The following is a 23,115-nucleotide window of genomic DNA, read 5'->3' as shown; positions in this document are numbered from 1 at the left end:
TTTAATGGTTTTAAAGCCAATGTTCATTGCAGAGTCATACCTCCCGGTTAGTTCATAGTCAATACTCAATCGAAGCTGCCGGAGTAGTGTATTAAATACCTCTAGGACTGTGGGGCCTGATTAAAAAACAAAAAGAGTAGATTTATTACATGACCATTCTCAGCAATGTTAGCAAGAAATTGCTTCCACTACCCTGCCGCAAAACGAGCGATATGACTAGCAAATAAGAAAGACATTCAGAAATACATCTCTAGATCTGCTAACTCCGGCATAAAAGAGCTATCAGTAGCTGTACTACAGCTAGATACAACCTCATCCTGTTAGGATCATGGACTTTTATCATGTCAGAACCAGGAATAGTATTTGAAGGCATTGTGGCACATCCAACCCACACTGGTTACTTACAAAATGCTGAGAGATGGATAGCTATAGAATGAACCTCAAACAATTTTTGATCACAGTAAAAAGAAATATGTATACCTAACATGCAAAGATAATGTGAACAGTCAGCCATGGTTACACAGAGTGGTAAGAAACCTCATATATTCTACACAATAGTTATCACTGTAAGATATTAAAGTTAGTAAAAGAGGTCATGAAACATATGCACCTACTGCAGATGTTTTAATGTGCAGATGATTAGGCTAAAAGTGCGTTTGGTTGATATCTGTTCAGTCATCTGCTTTTGTGTGCCTAAATGGATGGTCAACAGAAGTGCAAGATCACACAATTCACAAAGTTTGAGAATATTCTATTTTGCTGACTTTGTGTGATATCTAAGGGGATGTTGCAGACATGGCTTCTGGAAAAAATGTTGTTTTTATGTTTATTTTTTTTTTTTTCATGCTCTGAGGCTGCTGCTTCCTGCACACACATATTCTTGTGCCAACATTCACATTTTTGATGTATTATGGATGCGGTTTTCCTTGTCGATGAACATGAATTTTGAAAGAACATTAGATAAATTTGTGTGTGTGTGTGTGTGTGTGTGTGTGTGTGTGTGTGTGTGTGTGTGTGTGTGTGTGTGTGTATTTATACACACACACACACACAAACATCTACAACCCCTTATATATATATATATATATATATATATATATATATATATATATATATATATATAAAATTATACGCACACAAATTTCTTTCAGGGTGATACATAAAAATTTACTTGTTCAGTTTTCCTGGATATAATTAGGACAGCCAGTCGCATCCATTCAGAAACACCACTTGCGCCAACAGTGTCTTAAGTACAAACATGAGCTAATCTACTCAATCAGAATTAATGTTCATAAGTTCATAGGTGTGTACTAGGCTAATGGCCCTGGATCCTTTACAAGCCTAGCTCATGGAAGTCCCCTGGCATATTGAACATAAAATATGCATAAGTGTGTTATCTTCCAACCTTGAGCCTTTTCTGCTAGATAAAATATTTTTTTACTGTCTAAGTAAAAATAAAATCTCATAATACTTTTCATCAGTTGTAAGCCTAAGGTTCCTGTTATACTGTCAATCATTAAGGGCCTTTTTGAACTCTTTCATATTTACATCCCAAACATTCTCTGCATTTTACTGTCAAGTTTTTATATACATTTATAAAATCATATACTAGATATACGGTTAGGTTTTAGTGTATCTTCTCTATTTTTGTTCCATCTTGTACACATAAGCTCTACTGTATTTATTTGTGTGGCCAGTCAAGTAAATGCTATTTTGCTTGCTTCCAGACATGACATGAATATACACTTGTACTTTTTATCATTTGGTTTATGTTCATTAAAGTATTTTCACTCACTTTATCTAGGCTGTGGCAAAGAAGGAACCCAAGTGGTCCAATGCCTATGTATCTGGTCCAAATAAATAAAGTGATGAAGTATATGTAATGGGTCAAACATATATCTTTGTGGTTAAATCAAGTGTTGGTCATCTGCTTCTATACTGTTAATATTAGTTGTTCAACAAGTATCCCACTTGCTATGTTGAGGAGAAGATGAGAAGGCTATGGGTTATATTTCTATACCAGCTGGCTCATAGTTTCACAGGTTCATAGGTAAATAATAGGTTAATGACCACAAGGACCTTTATAAGCTTAGCAGCACAACCCAACCCAATTGTGTCCTCTTGTAATGTGTGGGCCTTAACTGGTGGGGATGTTTATTAGGAATCATATGTTGGCTAGGAGGGGTGTGTTAGTTAAGAGATTGCTAAAATGTTACTTTGGGGTACTAGATGTATATTATTTAATATATGGAAGCAAGATGGACCAAACTGGTCCATTTTAGCCACTCCACTACAACAGTATTGAACAGCAAAAATTTTCAGCAGTTACAGCATTGTAAATACAAAAAAATCACAGTAATAAAGTAATGAAAATAATTAAGACAACATATATAATTATTAGAAATGTGTTTTATAATATTGAAAACAGTTGAAGACATACAAGAAAGAGACACTTTATACACTAATAGGCAACATCCTCTGCTTATTAATGATGGCTATTCAGCATCCTGGGAATCTAGGAAATAATAGTGTCAATCTACAAGATGAAAAGACAAGACACATGCATAAACTCCTCTTTCAATTTTTTTTTTCAAATTACCGTACTGTCATATCATTGCAACACTCCTGTGGGATCCCACTTTAGATTAAATATTAAACAGGATCACATTTGCCTGACAGTAGTTCAGGCAGATATCAAAGATCCCACAACATTTACTGAGAGAACAGCAATGGAATTTCTCTTGTATTCTGGCCACATTTCTTTCAGTGAGTTTAAATACTACCTTAGCTCTCCCCTGAAATCAGCTCATTGGTCTAGTATGTCCAACTCAGTCAGCAACAGGAAATAAATACGTATTGATTGAGTCACCTAAAATTATCCTCTACTGTCGAGATTCTCTCCTTTTAAACCAGAGAATCCATTACTAAACAAATATTCTTTACAAGTGGTCTTTCTATATCAATAAGCTATGCACTATGGTTTATGAAGTGTATACATTTATATCTCCATATGAGTTCTATGAAGTACTAGTTCTATTTTGTGACTCTTTTAGAAAAGTTACATCCAGATTTTCATTCTCAAGATTACTGACTGTCACTTGCAGAGAAACCTGACCAGTAGTATCCCTCCTACATAGAATTTTCTGCATCTTATAAGGATAAATTTATATTATCACAATAGGCTCTGTTGTCAATCACTGGAACTGCTACTAATCACAATAGGACCTACTGTAGATCTCTAAAACTGTTACTTATCACAGTAGACCCTATTATAGAGCTCTGGAACTATTACTTATTACAGTAGAGCCTATTGCACATCTCTGGAACTATTACGTATCACACTAGGACCTATTGTAGATCTTTGAAACTGTTACTTATCACAATAGGGCCTAGTGTAGATCTCTGGAACAGTTACTTATCACAATAGGACCTATTGTAGATCTCTGGAACAATTACTTATCACAATAGGACCTATTGTAGATCTCTGGAACAGTTACTTATCACAATAGGACCTATTGTAGATCTCTGGAACAATTACTTATCACAATAGGACCTATTGTAGATCTCTGGAACAGTTACTTATCACAATAGGACCTATTGTAGATCTCTGGAACAGTTACTTATCACAATAGAACCTATCACTGAATCATGATAAAGATTAATCAAAAGCTGAAGAATCATTGCAAATTGCTTACCTAGATACAGTTATTTTGGTGCATCTTTCCTGAAGTCATGTGAAAAAATAATTTTTTGGATGTGTTAACTTATTTACTTACTAAATAAATAGAGATATAAACCAAAAGGTTCAGATTTAAGCTTTTCAGATTATGACAGCTATAAAGTGACAGATATCTAAAAAAACTCATGGTGTGCATGGGCTGACCATCCTATAAATCTAGGGTAATGTGTCTGTTCTTATTCTCTCATCCAGCATGAGATAGATGGCTTTGTAGTGTCATTTATGGAATAATATATAAGACATCACTACATGTACTGCAATCATTGTAACAGTGTGGGTCAACCTGGAACATTCACCACTCTACAAAAGTGGGCATGGCAAATTGCAGCTGTGGAAACTCTAGCCATCTTGTGTCTTGGTCAATATGTTTTTTTTTTATTGAATATAATTAAATATGATGGAAAAAAGGGAACAAAAATTTCATGAGAACACCAAACCGCAAAACAAGAGAATATGTGAAATAAGCTGTGACATCCCTTCTCTGGGCCAGTGATCAAGGAACCTCAATCCTCACCACTGACACCGGTGGGGAACATTCAAGGTGAGAAAAATAGACATACACAGTATTTTCAGCTGCAGCTCTCTGCACAAAGTACAATTTCCCTAAAGAGCACACAGGGAATGCAGACTCCAGTCCTGGGGCTGGGCTTTCTCTCCAGGCCCCAAATAAGACTCCCCATTGACCACTATAGATCTGAGTCCTTAGTCGGGTATTCCAAGCCAAGTCCTCCACTACTCTGCCTATGAAATCAGTGCTCTCAGTGTCCCTGTTCAAAGTGACCATCAAATGTACTGTCTTTCAGATTTGATTTTCACACACACACACACACACACACACACACACACACACACACACACACACACACACACACACACACACACACACACACACACACACACACACACACACACACACACACACACACACACACACACACACACACACGCACACACACACACACACACACACATCTGGAAAAGGCTGGCACAGCTTACCTGCTCTGCCACCTCCATCCAGACTATGAGGTAGATCTGTTGCCAGCAGAACACCCAAAGCCAGCTAATTTAAGGCTCTTACCAGGGTACCCAATTACACTTAGTAAAATTAATACTTATACAAATGGTAGTTTTTCACCAAGCAGCAATAATTTCAGGAATGTGTAGCCATACTGCCACTAAATAATGCAAGTACTATCATATGTTAACTATTTTGTAAAAGATCAGCCACAATGAAAGGTTTGGATATATTTAATAAATAATAAAAAATAGGAAAATACTGAATATCTATTTACAATAAATACCAGAGTTTCAACAACAGGAAATATAAAAAAACAATGCAGATGGAAAGACTCAGACAGACACAGAAAAACTACATTTAGCTAATCTCATTATATTTTACTAACTGACTGAAGAATTACTCTTCCCTAGTTACTTACTAAAGCAAGGGAAGAGAAAGTGGATGAGTGCCTTGTCAGATCCAGAAACAGAGTGCACTCATATTTCTCACTAGTATTCAAATACAATTATACTGCTGGCTACAGAATGAAATCACATCAGGTCACCTGACTCTGTGGTTCACATAATACCCCCCCACACACTAGAAACTGAGCCAGGATCTGGCACTGATGTGTCACAATACACACAAAGAACTTTAGCAAAGGTTTGTTATAACATCTGGAAACTGTAAAACAGTTCCAACACTTATACTCTTCCTACAGAAACTAACAAGCTATTCTCTGGTAGTATTCAGATCTGTGAGATAAAATCTTTATGGCCTAAACCAAGTAATTTAATTTCAGGGTATTTTTCTTAACGTTAGATGGGCTAAGCTTAACCCCTTCCCTTCCAGTATCCTCTGTTAAAATAGATATACATTTTATCGGTTACAGCAATACAGTCTGACATACATGTATATTTCTTTTCTGTCCAGCAGAACCCACTGTTGATACATTTTTTTTAAAATAAGCATCTGTACAAATCATTTTGATACTCAAATGACACATAATTCTTTACGAAAATTCCTTACCCAACAATTGAAAAATTCTAAAACACACACACACACACACACACACACACACACATACAGGATGGAGGGTTTTTTGTAAGTTGCTAATAATATACTGAAAGGAGAAGTTTGCCTCCAACCTGGCCAGAAATCTTGAGACACATTCTGAACTTCTAATTTTTTTTGCTTAATGCAGATGCTTTACTACTGCAATAGCCTCTGTTCACATTTAGACCTTTTAGGGCTCTGGGTTTCCTCATGTATTTATTTATGTGACTGATTTCATTTACCAGAGAAGTGCAACTGACAATCCATACCATTTTCATACCTAAATTACTAGATGGAAAGTAGATATGCAGTAATCACAACAGCATACAAAACTGCAGTCGCAACTGCATATGAAATTGCTGGCAGTCAAGCATTTAGAAGATTCATTGCAGTTTTATGGTTGGTAAGCCATGGTGGTGCAGTGGTAGTGTTGTTGCTTCACAGCAAGAGGTTTTCCCATTCGATTCTCGGCTGGAGTGCCTTCTTGTGGAGTCTGCATGTCCTCCCCGCGGTCGAGTGGCATTCAAAAGACATGCGTAGAATGGGCGTGCCTTCGCTGAAGGTTGGGCATCGAGCTGGCACCTTGGCACTCATAAAAATCTACTGCCAATCATTAGCGGACCGAAGTTTTGCTGTGGCGACCCCTAACCAGGAAAAGCTAAAAGAAGAACATTGCAATTTTATGGTTAAGCTCAATAAAGATTCCAAGTTGTAGAAAGAGAAAACTTACATTCAGTTCAGCATGCTCACTGTTCATGAAAATGGTACATGTAAATCACTTATTATGAGTCTGAACTGTATGCCAGACTTGTGTTTGACAGTCATAATTGAAACTTTTATGTGCAATCACTAACATAAAACCCTGGTTTGAAAACCTTTAAGGCCGAACTTACAATTTGGGGAGATTTTCTTTTCCTGGGTTACAGCAACCTAGGAGCTGGTATATATTAGCAGCAGGGCCATGGAGATGCAACAGAGGCTTGCCATACTGCAAGAAATTACTTTTCTTCCTGTTTTATTATTGTTAAATATTCTTCATTTTATACAAGTGCAGTCTTTTGTAACTACATTTATAGGCGATCATCATAAGATTCACACTTTAGACATTAGGCCATTTAAACCATATGGAGCATTCAAAATTAGAATTAGGTTTAAGTTTGAGTTTGATGCAAAGGTTTGCTAAGTGGAATGTTTACAGGTTCTTGCAGCTATACACGAAGCTGAGCATAGACAGGCATCCAGGGTATACTTGAAAAAAAAATCAGAGTATTCCACACTTCCTACCTATACTTTTTAAGGTCTTTATAAGTTGCTAATAATACAGGAAATAATCTATTAGAAAATTAACTGTCTTGATCATGATACAGACGGAAAGTTTATCAAATTGATTTAACAGTTTTGGAATTTAAATGTACTTATGAAGTAAACTATTAATGGTAATTAATGGGATACTTACAACAGAAATTGTCAGGAGAACTGGGTCATGGGTTGATGATACTTTCCTGTCCTGCTTTTACTAAGTAGCTGGACATCCTTACATGTTCATAAATGTAGTTTCCTGCCATGAACATTATGAGGAACCCTCCCTATAACAAAAAGTACATCATGTGCCACTCTGATTTCTTTGTGCAACCTCAAACAACTTGTTAACCTGTTTCTTCTGTGAATTTATGTGTTAATCTTTGACAGACTGCTTTTAAAGATATATTTTACATTGTTTATGGTCCTGGACTGCTGCAATGATACATCAAGAAAGAATACCAAGTTCCTTTGTAAGTAACAAATTCCTTCTGACATTTTTTATGTAGGGCAAAATATAATCCTCATAACTGTAAATGCTGTGCTGCTTTGCATAAGATTACTTCATTAAGGACAGAAAAAATTTAAAAACATTCCAAAATAGCCATAATAATTGTTTCTCTGTTATTTCTCCATTTTCTTATAAGGAATTCTGGAAAAGTAAGCATTTAGTTAAGCCAGTGTTTTCAAATGTAAAGAGGAAACATAGGGGGTCTCTTATGTTGTTGTTGTGTCTTTCGGCTTTTCCCGGTTAGGGGTCACCACAGCGAAACTCCGGTCCGCTAATGATTGGCAATAGATTTTTTACGTGCCGAGTTGCCAACCCTGATGCACAACCTTCAATGAAGGTACGCCCATTCACGCATGTCTCCACGCAGAAGACGCTCTACCTGAGAATCTAACTGGACAGCGTCTTACTGTGAGGTGACAATGCTACCACCACCGCGGATCTAGAGGGGGGTCTCTTATGTAAAATTATTTAAAACATAATTTAATAGATCCTTCGTTAGGTACCAAATGGAGGCTGTCATTGGTAATTAAGAAACCTGTTGTACAAAGCAGCAAGTCTTTCCCACATTGCATGATGAAGTCTTCTTTACTTTTCTTTTATTAGTTTTTTTTTTTCTCTATACTTGCAACCTTAAAGGGAGGCTCCAGGATTAAATGCATTATTTGGACTGACTGTTTTACTGGCAGTAGTGGTTGTTAGAATGTCACACAATTCTGAAAGTTTCCAGATTGCAGAAAAGTAATAAACAGATGTCAGTTTCCAGGCATCCATTATGCACACACGACTTCTCTTGTTAGTTACATCTTTAGTTCCAGAGAATGCCTAGACTTCTAATATTCCCTCTGTGGTTGATACTTAGCTGCTACTGTAGGGATATCTGTGGCTCAGACAGTAGTGGGCATATGGTTTCACCTAAACTGACTTTTATGTATTGAGAGTAGGTACCCAATAACCAATGATGAAGCTATCTGGGGATCAGTGGTCATTTCACCCAGCTGCTTTCTGTTTGTCCTTCATTTGATTTAAAATATGCCATTGAGTTTTTGCGTCTATATCACGTTATCGAAATCTTACTACATCGAATCACTAAAGGTCGACCTCTAGTGATCGATGCAGTAAAACATAGAATAACGTTTAAAATAAATAAATAAAAACTAACTAGTGTAAGCAGGGGGGCAAGCCCCCCCTGCACCCCCCACACCCCCTACTTAAATATTCCAACTCCAAGACTGCACTACATTGAGGTAAATGGAAATCTCCCCCTATGGAGATTTCTGTTTAACTGCACGATGTTCTGCGCTTTCGATGTTGTGGTGCCAACAATATCAGCTTCAATATTGTCGACTTTCGACATTGTGAAGTAGACCCGTGTTTTTTTTTCTTATTACCACATACTATTCTAGGTTCATAGGTTCATAGGTTTATACTAGGCTATCTGCCCCAAGGCATTTATAAGCCTAGCCCAAATTTTTGTGGCTTACGCCACCCCTTATATGAAAAAATACTGTACCCATTAGTTTGTTGTGCCTCTGTCCAGCAGTGACACAGAGATGATTCCCGGGGTAAACCTATGATCTCCCATCCACAGGTCAAGATTTCTCTTGAACAGAGCCAGCGAGGTGCTCTGCCTCACATGGACCGGGACTCTATTCCACAGCATAGGGAGTCTCTGAGTGATAAATCTATCCCTCCAGCACGTCCTATTTATATCCGTGCTAAGATTTAAGTCGCTTGCTCTAGTGGTTTTGATGGATTTGGATTTTTTGAGGTGGAGCATGTCCATTAATTCCGGGTTGGACATGGCCTTGTATGTCAGGCACATGTCACCTCTGAGCAGACAGTATGCGACTGAATAGAGCTGGAGTTTCTTCAATCTGGCAGCATATGACAGATTTTGGAGTCCCTTTATCCTTTTGGTGAGAAACTTTTGGGGTCTCTCCAATTGCTGCAGATGTCGGGCAAGATACATCCCGAATGGGGCATTGTACTCGATCATTGGTCTGATAAGTGAAGAGTACAGGGGAACAATGACCTCACTAGATCTGGATGTGAATCCCTTCATGATCAGGTGGGCAATGTAGAAGGTCTTTCTAACCACTTTAGCAACGTGAGTGTCAAAAGAAAGGCCACTGTCAACCTGGGTTCCCAGGTCCCTGATAACCTCTTCTGTGCTTAGTGGATTGCCACCTATATGGTAGCTTGGGGTTACCTTGTTTTTCCCGAAGGGTATGACTATACATTTTTTGGCGTTTAACTTCAGGCCATGGCTCTGGCACCAGCTATCTGTTTCCGTGAGTCCCTTCTGAAGGATATCCGTGTCCGATGCACTTTCCACTATGGCGCCCAGTTTGCAGTCGTCTGCAAACTTTGTCAGCCAAAGTCCTCCCATGTTGGCCTGTACTTCTGAGAAGTAGATGCCGAACAATACGGGGCCAAGGACCGAGCCCTGTGGGACACCACTTGTGACCGGCTTGGAGTCTGACATAGCGCCAGCAACTCTAACCCTGTGGGTTCTGTCCTTAAGCCAGTTTGCAACCCATCTTGTGACATATGGGTTTACATTTAAGCTGGTAAGTTTTTCTACAATACCTGAGTGGAGTATTGTGTCGAAAGCCTTTGCAAGGTCAAGGTAGGCTGTATGGACTGCCTTTCCCTCATCAATGGCCTTGGTGACTGTTTTGAAGAAGTCAACCAAGTTCAAAAGGCATGATCTTCCCTTGATGAAGCCAAACTGGGTCGGGTCCAGTGTCTGCAAGTCCCCTATATCTTTGTTTATGAGCTCCATTATGATTCTCTCCATAGCTTTGCAGACTAGACTTGTTAAGCTTATGGGGCGGTAATTACCAGGGTCCGTAGAGGCACCGCCTTTGTGGAGTGGGACCACAGTTGCTGTACGCCACTCCTTGGGCACGTATCCTGTGGTAAGGCTGAGATTAAACAGCTGCCTTATGTGCGGGGTTAATTCCTCATTTAGCTCGTGTAGCACACAGCCGGGGACACCATCCGGTCCCATTGATGCTGTGTTTTTAGCTTTAGAGAGAGCAGCTTTCACCTGCGCATTTGAGATGCCTGGGAGGCTACACTCCGCTGGGATAGTTATCTCTCCTTTAGGGGGGGACAGGGGGGTGAAGTTTGCACTGAACCTGTCTGCCAGTATGTTGGCAACATCTGTGGGATCAGTGATTTTTGTATCATTTTGGACTAATTCTGAGCATATCTGGGAGTTTCCACCCAGGTTCCTAACATAGCTGAAAAAGGCCTTATGATTGTCCTTTGAATCCATGGCAATTTTTCTCTCAAAATTGGCCTTAGTTGATTTTATGAGTGATCGTATTTTTTTACTAATAATGATCTACATTTAGGAACTCCTCTTAAACCTTCCATTTCTGCAACTACTGCATTCAAAACATCTCCTGTCCCTTCCACAAGCTTTGAGAAAAATGGAGGGAAATGTTGGAATATATTCACTGGATTCCTTCTTTTAACCTAAGTACTGATTCTGAGGATGAAGTTCCCTTTCATCTAGCTCACCAAAAGAAGATGTATGGAGGACAATAAATATGTTCAAAGATCATTTTAAGGCTGAAAAGGGATCTGTTGACAAGTTCACTTTCCAAGTCAGCAAACTGAAATAATTAAACAGAACAGAATTCCTCCACAAAAAGCAATATGCAGAGTTGCCGAGGACTTATGCACCTTAGCAACCAGTCATCCCTATTTTCATCGGAACACATCAAGCTGTATACTATGATCTCTGTCCTTAAACTTGATTCACAGCAACAAAGAAACCTATTTTAACAAAGTCTTAAATTATTTAAACTGTATTAGAAGAATCCAGTGGTCTAAGATTGCAGATATAGACCAAGCTATTCAAAAGATGTCAAGAAAATGTTAGCACTTAATAGTTTGACAAATGACAGAGGAAGCATGATCCTAGACTGATTAAAAAATGCACTTCTGCTGCTATGAGTATTACACCCATTAACTATGATAACTAACAGACATGCATAATATAGAAACAGAGACATATTTTAAAACAGTGTTTAAAATAAAAGGATGACCAAGCCCAAGGTATCTTTGAAGATTCACTGCATGAAAACATATCTATGCCATCATATACAGTTCACCTAGGAAGTACTCACACCCCACATTAGAAGATATTATATGACAATAATATGATAAACTGAAAGCTAGGCATGAAAAAATGTTTTTATTGACACACACATCTGACAAACCAGCTACTCACATAAATAACTGCAGATATAATACAATAGTTTTCAGTTTCAAGGTTGTTGCTTCATGTACACTCATCAGAAAGTTACATGGCTGAGGAGAACCATTTACATATTGTCTAGCATAAATGGTATTTACTTAAACCCCCACAACAGAAAAATCTTGAAGTAACAAAAAGGAGAAAGGAAAGGTAAGACTGCAGAAATGTGAAGCAGATGTTGCATTTGCCCATTCTAAAATATTCCAACAACTACCCCACCAAGTTGTGTCCCTTGCTTTTAAAACAAACCACACAACAATCATTTTGTCAAAAAGACAATATATGAAAATAAAAAGGAAATGTGATGATCTCTACTCCAGACAAGGATCAACTCAACTAGACAAGTTCTGTAACAATAACCATCCCCAATCCACTCACCATATGCCCACCTTCCCATCCCCCACATCAAGGAAGAGGTGCCTGTTTATCAATACACAGTTTTCAGACAGTGCCAGTTAAGTGGGTTCAAGAAGCTGACCTTACAGGTAACACTACAGAATTTTTGTGCAAAAGCTGTTGTTTGACCCCACTCAAGGGGTCATATGCACCTGGCCCTATCACTGATTCCTGAGTTAGTAAACAATAAGGTTATTCTGTTTATAACTTTTATCGAAGAAGAAAGCAGCTCTATTCAAAATCCTTGCTATTCACAAAACAGAAAAATCAACTGGAGGCCTATATGAGATTTCACAAGCATAAAAATGCAATATTGTCACAGCTAACATTTTTATTACCTGTCTAAAATCAAAGTTCTTATCAACACATCTCCATATACAAGTCTCATAACTAGTTTTACAGATTTCATTCCAGACACACCAATTAGCATTTGACCTTTCTATGCAGAGGTGTCAGAAAGTTCTTAGCTCTCATATTTGGCAATAATGATACAGGGAATGTATAGCTACTTCTAAATGATTGTTTAATTAATTTCATCTCTCTTTAGAAGCTATATCTTGCAGTTAAGCTGACTCTGATATACTCCCAGTCACATACCTCTCAATCTCTTAGAGCAAGAAATCTGGACAAAGCCATTTATAAAAGTGGGACAAAGGCCCAAAAACAGGGACAATTTTTAAATATTGCTCTTAGAAACCTAGAAAGTTGATAGAATAACAGGTTTTGCATTCACATGAATTTTCTGAAGGATATGGAGTCTGAAACTCAAATGTCTGTCATTATTTTCTAAATTCAGTCTTTAATAATTTGCCACTAATTTGCCAGAAAACCACAATTTTATGAAAAACAAACCAAAAATATGAGGCAAAAATCTGGATATTCTACAAAAATCTGTATAGTTGAGAGGTATGCGTCCCAGACCCTGTGCATTTCTCTGTTTGTAAGAAATCAGATCAGATTTCTTTTCAGTATAGACAAGTTTTTATTCTAGACTTCAAATCTTTCAGCATTTTCATAACTCATGAAAAGGTTCATTTAATGACAGACTATTTCTTATACATTTCTGAACAGAAGCATTTAACTGCAAGGGTGTTCCTCACAGGTCAGAGTTATGCTGTCCCATCTATGCTCACTTGTTTTTGGTTTGCATTACAGTACTTCAGGAACCTGTGAAATCAGAATCTCCAATCTTTAAACTAAACCGTGGTAAAGGAATTGCTATGGTGACAGCAGAAGATGGCTGTGAACTATGGACTACCCTTTTCCTCATGTCCCAGATCACAAACTCGCTAGAGATGTCTCCAGCCCAAGAGAAACAATGCATCACCTGCAAGGAAATGATGGCCATACATTCAGTGTTACTATTCCTCAGGACAGTTTTGATACCAGGGATTCCACAGGCTGTCACTCACAGTCCTGTTAGCATACAACTAACTGGAAAATACTCATTTGAATTACCTCTGCAGATTTGTCATATTAATTTTGTAGATGGCCATCCAGATGAACTTAATTCTTTAGATCATATACACATTACAAGCCCGCAAAGCACTCTGGCTGACACTCTAAGCAAAGAATGTTCAATCACTTATGAGCTGAGAGTAGATAAAAAGATCCCTCTTCACACCATAATAACAATTATTGTCATCTATGCGTAGTTATTTATTTATTATTTATTTGCATTTGTTTTCCGGGATTCCACTGGGCCTTGGATTGCCTATTTTCAGTGAAGGTCCGGGGAGAAAAGTTCCATATATTACATATACATTGATGAGATAAAGTTACATAATGACTGTTAACAGATTCAAGTTACTAGTAGGCAACATTATACAAACTACAAAAATAAACAATGATTTCCATCCAGGTACAATATATACATGTTGATATACAATTAGACTTAATCTTTTCTTTAAATTTCGTCTTGTTGCAGAGGATGCATAAAAACTGAGAGTGAGAAGAGTTAAATTAAGTGAAGACAGATATTTCAAAGTTAAAGTTGTTAGGAGAGGTTTCTAGTTTCATGTAATGCTGGAAGAATTAGTTGAACAAGTACAGAGCTATAGTTTGGAGAGGTATTCTTGCAGAGACTTATTGAAAATGGTGTGGTTAGAAGTGATTCTGATTGTGGTGGGTAAGAAATTCCTCACCTTGGCTATACGAAAGAGTAAACAGTTCTGTTTGCATCCCATTTAAATCATCAGCCTCTCTTGTGTTGCTGCTCTAGATTCTCTCATACTCAATAACAGTTAATGGCGTTTCGAACATTTGAAATCAGGGTCTCCGGTATGTATTTTCTCTAACCACTGTAATTATAACTAGGTGGAAAGAGGAAAAAGCAAATCACATTCTAATAGTTTGTAAGTATCCTACATGCCTGCACAACTGATGTCATTAAAACAAGTAAGAAGCCCACCTTCCTCATCAAGGACTACTTATTCTGGTATAGTTCTAGAAGTGAAGTCACCAGAAGCAGCCTCCAAAATCAGAAAGCCAAGGTCTGTGAAAGAGAATGAAATTCAACTTACAAACATTCACTCTGAGAAGCCAAACAAAAATACTTGGGCTCAAAGCAATGTTCTGTAAGTTCCAAAGTTAAGTGAAGGTTAAAACAGGCAGCAGAAATAGGTAGATTATTTGTTTAACCTATGCCATGGGGGGGTTTGGGGTTGGCATAATGTTTAAGGTGTTTATCTTACAGACACAATGCACTGAGATTGATTCTCACCTTGGGAAGCAGAGTTAGGCTTAAAAAAGCCCCCTGGGATCATTAACTCAGCAATCACCTATGAAAATATTTTAAAACGCTACTAATTTGAAAGAGAGTAAGATAAAATGTTTTTTGGTGAATTTTGCAGAATTTTAGTAAATATTTCTACCTGAAAATAAACAAAATACAAACAGTTTTAAACTTTTTATTGCAAGTCCCAGAATAATGAGACTGAATGTTTAAGAATGATGATTTCAGTGCACTAAGCCCAAGGTCATGGTATCTTGGTGTATTCTCGTTTTTCCTGAGTTTTTACAACATTAGAGCATTGTGTGTGTATGTCTATATAGATATAAAAACCAGAGGGGAGTGAGGATTGCAGACCCCAACATTGGTAGTGCAAGAGGGGGGGACTATGATTGCCAATGTTTCCTGTTGTCCTTTAATATTTATTAGTTACAATAGAGAGCCATTTTACTAACTGTGCCTATTTATACCCACAAGTGCAAGGCCATGTAAGAAGGCAGAGTTATTTAGCACATCCCTTTGTGACTTTGCAGTACTGAGCGCTGCAACTTTAGTTTGAAATGAAAAAAAGAACATCCCCAACTGCATTGTGGCGGACACTTTAGAAGCCTGTCACAAATTAGAGCTACTGGCTAACCTCAGACTCACAGCACATACAGACTATCAACTATTTCAAGGACCTTGCACCTCAGCAAACGTTTCAGGATGAAGCTATGAACATGGTGTAAAAGAATGTATATACCACTTTCCTCTGGTTGTGATTCACAGTACAATTGCAACCACCTTACAAAGCAGCTCTATGGCTAGGGAGGTAGGGTTTGTGAGAAGGACAGATATTTGGCAAAAACATGGGTCAAATATAGTGTAAAAAGGAAAAGGGAAAAATTGCAACTGAAAGTAGATGTGCAATACCAGGATGTGTGCATTGCATGAAATGTCTCCCTATTCCTGATGCAAATAGCTAAAGAAGAACTGGACATGGTGGAAAATGTTGATACTACAAAATGTGATACACTGTAGAGAATACACTGTGGAGACAGGTGTGTGATATGGGTTAGACTATGAAACAGCTCTTTTTTAAAACCGATGAGCAAAAAAGATGGAAAAAATGCCCAAAATACAGAAGCGTGAATAAAAATCAATTGTAATTGTTTTTTGGCAGGGGGAGAAAGTCCCCCTGCACCACTGATGTGGAGAAAACCCCCCACACCCAGACTTATATATACCAGGTCCACGGTCACTCAAGGAAGTGAGAAAGTTCCCAAAATAAGCAAATAATTGCTGGCATGCACTTAAAACCTCACTGATAATGATTACCTATTGGAAACAGTGCTTGGCATTATGCTTTTTGTCTGTTTTTTTTTTTTTTTATCACATGGCTTCCCTACGTGTTACTGATGTTCGGGCCATCTCACCACCAGCTATAGGGAAGCCATGTGATATGCTTCAAAATTAACCTGTGAGGTCAGTACAGCATATAAATTGCTGCAGGATAATTAAATGGTCAGCCTTCCTTTGCTGGTTCAGTGCTAATGCACTGATGACCCCTAAGTCCATGAACAGTATATTGGTTATGTCAGTCTTCAGAATATTTTTGTGATCTTGGAATGTACTATCATTATGTATAAATGTGTTTTCTTCTTCTCGTTCTTTAAATCACTAACCAAATGTGCTATGTGCATTATTTATGGCTTAAAGCTTAATTAATTGTCTTAAACTCTGCACCACTTGGTTCTAAACTGCACTGTCTTGTAAAATATTTAATAATCAGGAGACCACATCATGGGCAGTTTGTTTAAAGCCTGCTGCATCATCTGTCTTTGAACTGATGCATAACTTGAATGTGTGAATGGTTTATTAGATTAGGAACATGTCAGGAGCTCAGTTTGCTTCTACTGAGAAGTCATATTCATGAACACATTTTAATTCTTCATATGGTTAATGTTTCTCCAAGTCATTTTAAAGTGCTTTGTGCATGAAAGGTAATCCTGGTTAGTAATCAGAGCTGAACCAAGCACTGATGTACTGCACTGTGCTTTACTGACACAATCAATGACCGTGACAGCTGCATGCATTACAAAATACTGTATGCTTTAGTGGTAACCTGGCTACTGCATGTTTGAGGTGAATTCATCTGTTTCACAAAGTTAAAGATGTAATCCTATTATCTGATTTAGGGCCACATTCACACCTCCCCTTTCATCCCTTGACATCACTGATCCAGTCTATTGTCTGTCTCCACCTCGCCCTGTTTCCGGTACCATTTCCAATAGCTGCGTATGTTAACACAATATTCTTCTTAATATCATCTCCTCTAGCCTAAATTGCTTTCTAATTCATTAATCTGAAACACATAAAAGGAGTTTCAGGTCCTTTGGTAACTTCCATCATAAAATATAATTTGATTAAATGAGCACTTTGTATTTTACCCCATTTCGTCTTCTTTTGTAAGATCCCATCAGCAACTTGTTTTTTTTTAATTTAAATGTTTTTAGATCTCATGGATGTTTATTCTTATATTTCTGATGGTCTGCATTATTCCAAAAATAAAAAATTAGTGAAAGCTGGTACCATGATTTGTCTCAGAGGTGACATATCGATATATTGGCCTAGCTGCAGTCTGTGTCATTAGATTATTGTTGCTACATCTGTTTTATGCTCCCCAACGCTGTGAATGATGGCATGAATATCCCTTGTGAAAGTAAAGTAAATATTCCAGACTTTGAAGGACAAAGCCTAACTGCATCACGCTGACACTGTTACTTATGGTGTATGCAGCCAGCTTGTACGTGGACTGCACAGGGGCACTACTTGCTAACTGTGCATTACGGTAACACAAGTTGGTAAACTGTTCTTTGATTACCATCTTGTTTCATGGTTTGCTTCTACACAATAAGCTCCAAAGGAAGACATACCATTCACTTCTTGTATAAACTTATATTTACCTCTAATGACAGACAAAATATTGGGCAATACAAACAATATACAACTGCCCTATGATCTTTCTTTACAACATATATTGCTATGTATCTTGGCCGATGATACAGAATACGACCCTGGACTTGCCAATGTGGATAATAGAAATTTAGTGATCCACCTAACATTGGTAAGGGCTGCAGGTGGAAATTATTGACATAAAATTGAACATACATAAGAGATATCTGTAACAGTTCTGATAACCTTGAAGTGTGTATTATCAGATGTGACCCTGACCTACTAACAAATACAGACCACATTAAAACCAAAAAATCCCTTCAGTAATCTTATAACTGCAGTTTTTTTTTTTTTTACAATGATCCCCTGTATTTTAGTTTTTAATAAATGTGTTACCTATGTTGCCATCAGAGAACCCACTATCAGTTTATTTTCAGGTAGAGTGGTTCCGTGTTAAGCATCTTGTCAAAGTTATAGTGTGATGTAATATCCTGGATATGCACACAAAAAGCTCTATTAAATGTTTCTGACATGATCACCTTAACAGAAAACTGTGCTGCATCTGATCATGAAATGCACTGCATTACAAAACTTCCAGAATGCTTTTTTTTTTTTTGGCAGAGTTTTCCTGGCTTTTTCAATATGTTCTCAGTGGCACTTCAGTCATTTTAGTCTCCGTCTTCTAGGAATTCCAAGTTGATCCTATTCAGGATTGCAGGTTTCATAGTTATTTTGGACTTCTCTAACTGAGATAAACACCCTTATTCTAGGAACTTTGCCAGGCCATGGTGACAAATACTGACTAGAAGCATTCATATCACAGCTCTTCTTTTTCACTGCCCTGCCAATCCACTAGCTTTTGCCTAAGTTTCTGTGTCCCTCCTTTTATTCATTCTTTCTTTCCATATTTATTAATATATTCTCATCTTGAATTAATTTGTTATTCTTCCCTCCATCGGAGACATTTTTCTTATCAGGCTTAGTTTTCATCATTTATGTGCTATAATTGTTTATGTCCCCAGCCTTCCTGCTGCTGAATTTCTTTCCGCTTCCTAAATGATGTGTATATCCGAGTAAAAGACCCCTTGCCCTCTAATGCAGACTGTGTCTCTTACAGCCCTGCTTTATGTAAATATATATATATTTATATATTTATTTTTATTAACTCTGAAACTGGTGTAACTTGACACAGGGAACAATACTTCAAGACACCGCCACCTTCTTCAAGACACCGCCACGTTGAAGTTCATTCATATTCAAACATGTGCACATATAGCTCTGCAGTTCCAAGGGTTGCAGTAACGGTGCCTTGACATTCATCAAGCATGCAGATACTATCTATAATCTTGTTATATTTTTCTTTCTCCTGCAGAGGTATTCCGTATATAATATGACATTTCCAGTTTCCAATATAACCAGTGGGGCATCTTCTCTTTCTTGTTTGTAGATCTGTCTTGCTGTTTTGATACTTTCTATTTCTCAAAGTGCTACACTACTTCCTTTTTTATTACCCACATGGTCCTTTGCATAAATTCATTACACTGGTACACTTACACCCCAATCACATTTGTAACTTCTGTTAGTGCCACAGTATCAGTTTTCCTCTATCAAACGTACGAGCTCTCAGGAAGAGCACAGGGAGGTAGTCATCGGTATTCATTACATTACATTATAATACACATTTCTTTTGTCCAGCCCTTTTTGTCTCCTCATAGTATATAATATGTCTTTTTTCTTGCTATTTATCAACAATGATTTGCAAGCTGTAGTCTCAGTACTGGAATTACAACACTAGTTGCACTGTTTTTTTCTTTCTTTTTTTTAAGAAACCTAAGATTGCCTGTATGATTTCTTTGCCATCCCAATGATACAACATTTAAAAATTATGCTTGTTAATAAAGCAGTTGTCTCAGATATGATCCTGATATCCTTCACAGACAAAAAGTACATTTGGCCAATTCAGTTTTTTGCATCAATCCGTTAATCACCAGTCTCTCTGTAGAACACAAAGCTCTGATCTTTTTACCAATTGCTCAAACAATCTCTAAACCCCTTTATGCATATACATCTTCCCACTAATTTCTTCGGGCACGTCATGTACTGCTCTGATCTTTTCCCAAGTCATGTAATGTGTCCCTACATGTAGAAAGATACCCACCCAGGTTCTTATCATTGCAGATGATCTGTGGTCATGATGAATCCATCTGAATCCCTCCACATCGTGGCCTCAGGAAGTGCCTTATCTTCGTGTGCCATCCACTGTGGCTTCAGGCAGGCATCTTATCTCCCTACTTTTGTATACATACACCAGTCTGTTGTAGGACAGAAAACGAATTGCAGAGGTGTACCACAGGAGGGATACACTGATGTTCCATTGCTCTCACCATTCCACAGTGCCCATTGTTGTCCAAGTATCACTTTTTCTAGGTAACCACTAAGGCAGTGGACTTTGTAGTTCCTGATCAGGACAGATGGCCATTCAATTACTTATCAGATCAGGAACATCTCAGAAATACCTGCAGACAATGCCTATAAGCAGAGGAGTTGGGTGATGAATGCAGGTAGAGGAAGGAGTGTCTCAAGCCGAGGCATAGCAAAAGAGAAAGGAGATTTGGGTTACATGTGAAATTAAAGGTCAGGGCCAGCAGACCACCCATTCCCAGCCTGCTTTTGCTAATGTTCGATCTCTTGAGAACAAAATTGATGATCTCAGAACTAGAACTGTGACCCAGAGAGAAATGTGAGATAGATGTGTACTGATGTTTACTGAAACTTGGTAATCAGATAATATACATGATTCAGTTGTCTGGTTACCTACTCACTCTATTCATCACGGGGACTGCATGGAGGCATCTTGTAAAATCAAAGTTAAAGGTATTTGCACCTATATTAATAACAGATGGTGTTCAGATGTGCAGATTGTTAACAAACACTGTTCAAATGATGTAGAGCACCTAATGCTGAAATGCAGACACTTCTATCTATTGAGAGAGTTTACAGCTGTGTTTATCTTAGATGTTTATATCCCTGCACAAGCCAATTGCTCAGCTGCATTGTGGACATTGTATGAGGCTATAAATGCACAAGAAAATAAACATCCTGACACAGTGTTTATAGTGGCTGGCGACTATAATCATTGCAACTTATGGTCTGTAATGCCAGCATACCAGCAATATGTTATCTTCCCTACATGTGAGAAAAATATACTGGATTGCGTGTATAGTAATGTGAAGGGGCATACAAGGCTGTACCATGTGTATAGTAATGTGAAGTGGGCTTACAAGGCTGTACAATGTGTACAGTAATGTGAAGTGGGCATACAAGGTTGTACCATGTGTACAGTAATGTGAAGTGGGCAAACAAGGCTGTACCATGTGTACAGTAATGTGAAGTGGGCATACAAGGCTGTACCATGTGTACAGTAATGTGAAGTGGGCATAGAAGGCTGTACCATGTGTACAGTAATGAGAAGTGGGCATACAAGGCTGTACCATGTGTACAGTAATGTGAAGTGGGCATAGAAGGCTGTACCATGTGTACAGTAATGCGAAGGGGCATATAAGGCTGTATCTCACCCTCATTCTGGTCAATCTGATCACACTTCTTATTTCTCTACTCGGCATATAGACAGCTCCTCAAATAAGCTCCCATTGTAAGAAAAACTGTTAAGGTGTAGACAGAGGAATCTGAAAAGCAGCTTCAGGACTGTTTTCAGTGTACTTACTGGGATGTTTTTTTTAAGACAGCTGCTATGAATGAGGATGGTATTGTTGATCTGAAGGAATACAGTTCGGTAGTTTCCAGCTACATAAGCACATACACTGACCTCATTGTGTCCCATACAGATATCTGGATATATCCAAATAATAAGCCATGGATTAACTCAAAGGTTCGCTTTGTGCTTCATGCTCACTCCAAGGCATATGCATCAGGCAATATCAGGGATTATAAAAAATCCAGATATGACTATATGAGTTATGCAGAGCTATCAGAGCAGCAAAGGAGAATTTCAGTTGTAAGCTGGAAGGCTATTATTTGACTGCTGATACAAGGCGTATGTGGCAAGGCCTGGAAAATATCATAGGCTGCAGAGACAAAGGCAGAGGGATGACTACTGACAGTTTTCACCAGATGATTTTATTTATTTATTTTTATTTTATTTATAGTTGGTTTACCAGGATTGTCCACTGGGCCAGAAGAACCTGTTTTCAGTGGAGTCCTGGGGAGAAAAGCTCCAAAACAAAGATACAAAAGATTACAGAAGTTCACACTTTAACACTTACAATCATATTAAAACAGATTGTCAAAAACGGTGGTAACAAAACTATAACAGTGGTTCACAAATGTAGACAATTGTGGGTTCAAGACAAAAACTGAGGACAGGTGGTTACAATGCAAAGAATCTAATGTTTAAGCAGCTGCAAATGGACTAGCTTGGTTACATTATGTATAACAAACATAGCATTGCTGTAGTAAATATGTAGTATCTTGAATGGAATAGTAGAATTTAAGAATTATTAGGTGTTATTGCATTTGCTTATTTATAGTATCTGGTTATATATTATATGGTTGCTTGTAGGGAGCAGACTAGGCTATGAAAGGTGGGAGCAGGAGCATTTATATAAAAAGCTGTGTCTCACATAATGGGGGATGGTGGGATTAGTTTGTGTAATTTCTCTTTGTATGACATATCTCACGGTGGTGACATCCATTGGCCTTTAGCACAGTGATACTATCTTATCAATAAAAAATGCTATTTATCTCGGGTCTTCTTCCTGAGTCAAATGGTAAGTTTCCTTAAGTGTGCATCTTATGCAGGATGCTAAAATAAATTAGCAGTTTATTGTGTCGGATCCTTTGGAGGCAGATTTATTTGTTTATTCATCACTCATTCTTTCTGGTGGATTTTCTTCTGGCTTCAGTTCTCCAAGAGATAGAGTGTTAACAGCAATACTACCATCTACATATAAACATTGAAAAAAATGCACCAAAAAAATAACCATAGATAAAGAGAAGTTTTGAAATGTAGTAGCGCTAGATAAACACTTTAGAAAAAATATAAGCTCTAAAAGTTATAGCTTATGGGGGCTCTGTGGGACTGCATGCTGTATTTATGTCCAGCCTTATATAGTTTACATTTATATTAATATATAATTATATAATGAATGGTTGAATGTTA

At 37.8% G+C, this 23,115-nt stretch overlaps 1 protein-coding gene across 1 annotated transcript in view; it reads right to left on the bottom strand.

The window, feature by feature from the left end:
• Positions 1-23,115, bottom strand: part of EFR3B (EFR3 homolog B) — a 2,101,782-nt gene that overhangs the window by 630,137 nt on the left and 1,448,530 nt on the right. Inside the window, exon 10 of the mRNA XM_044062396.1 lies at positions 1-116. This exon is cut by the window's left edge and continues 46 nt beyond it. Within this exon, the coding sequence (XP_043918331.1) occupies positions 1-116 (116 nt within the window). The remainder of the gene's footprint in view (positions 117-23,115) is intronic.

This window comes from Protopterus annectens, chromosome 2.part1, assembly GCF_019279795.1.
Source record: "Protopterus annectens isolate FY-2018-M chromosome 2.part1, PAN1.0, whole genome shotgun sequence".
Classification (NCBI taxonomy): domain Eukaryota; kingdom Metazoa; phylum Chordata; order Ceratodontiformes; family Protopteridae; genus Protopterus; species Protopterus annectens.
The sequence above is the reverse complement of the archived record's forward strand: the minus strand, read 5'-3'. Positions and strand labels throughout refer to the sequence as shown.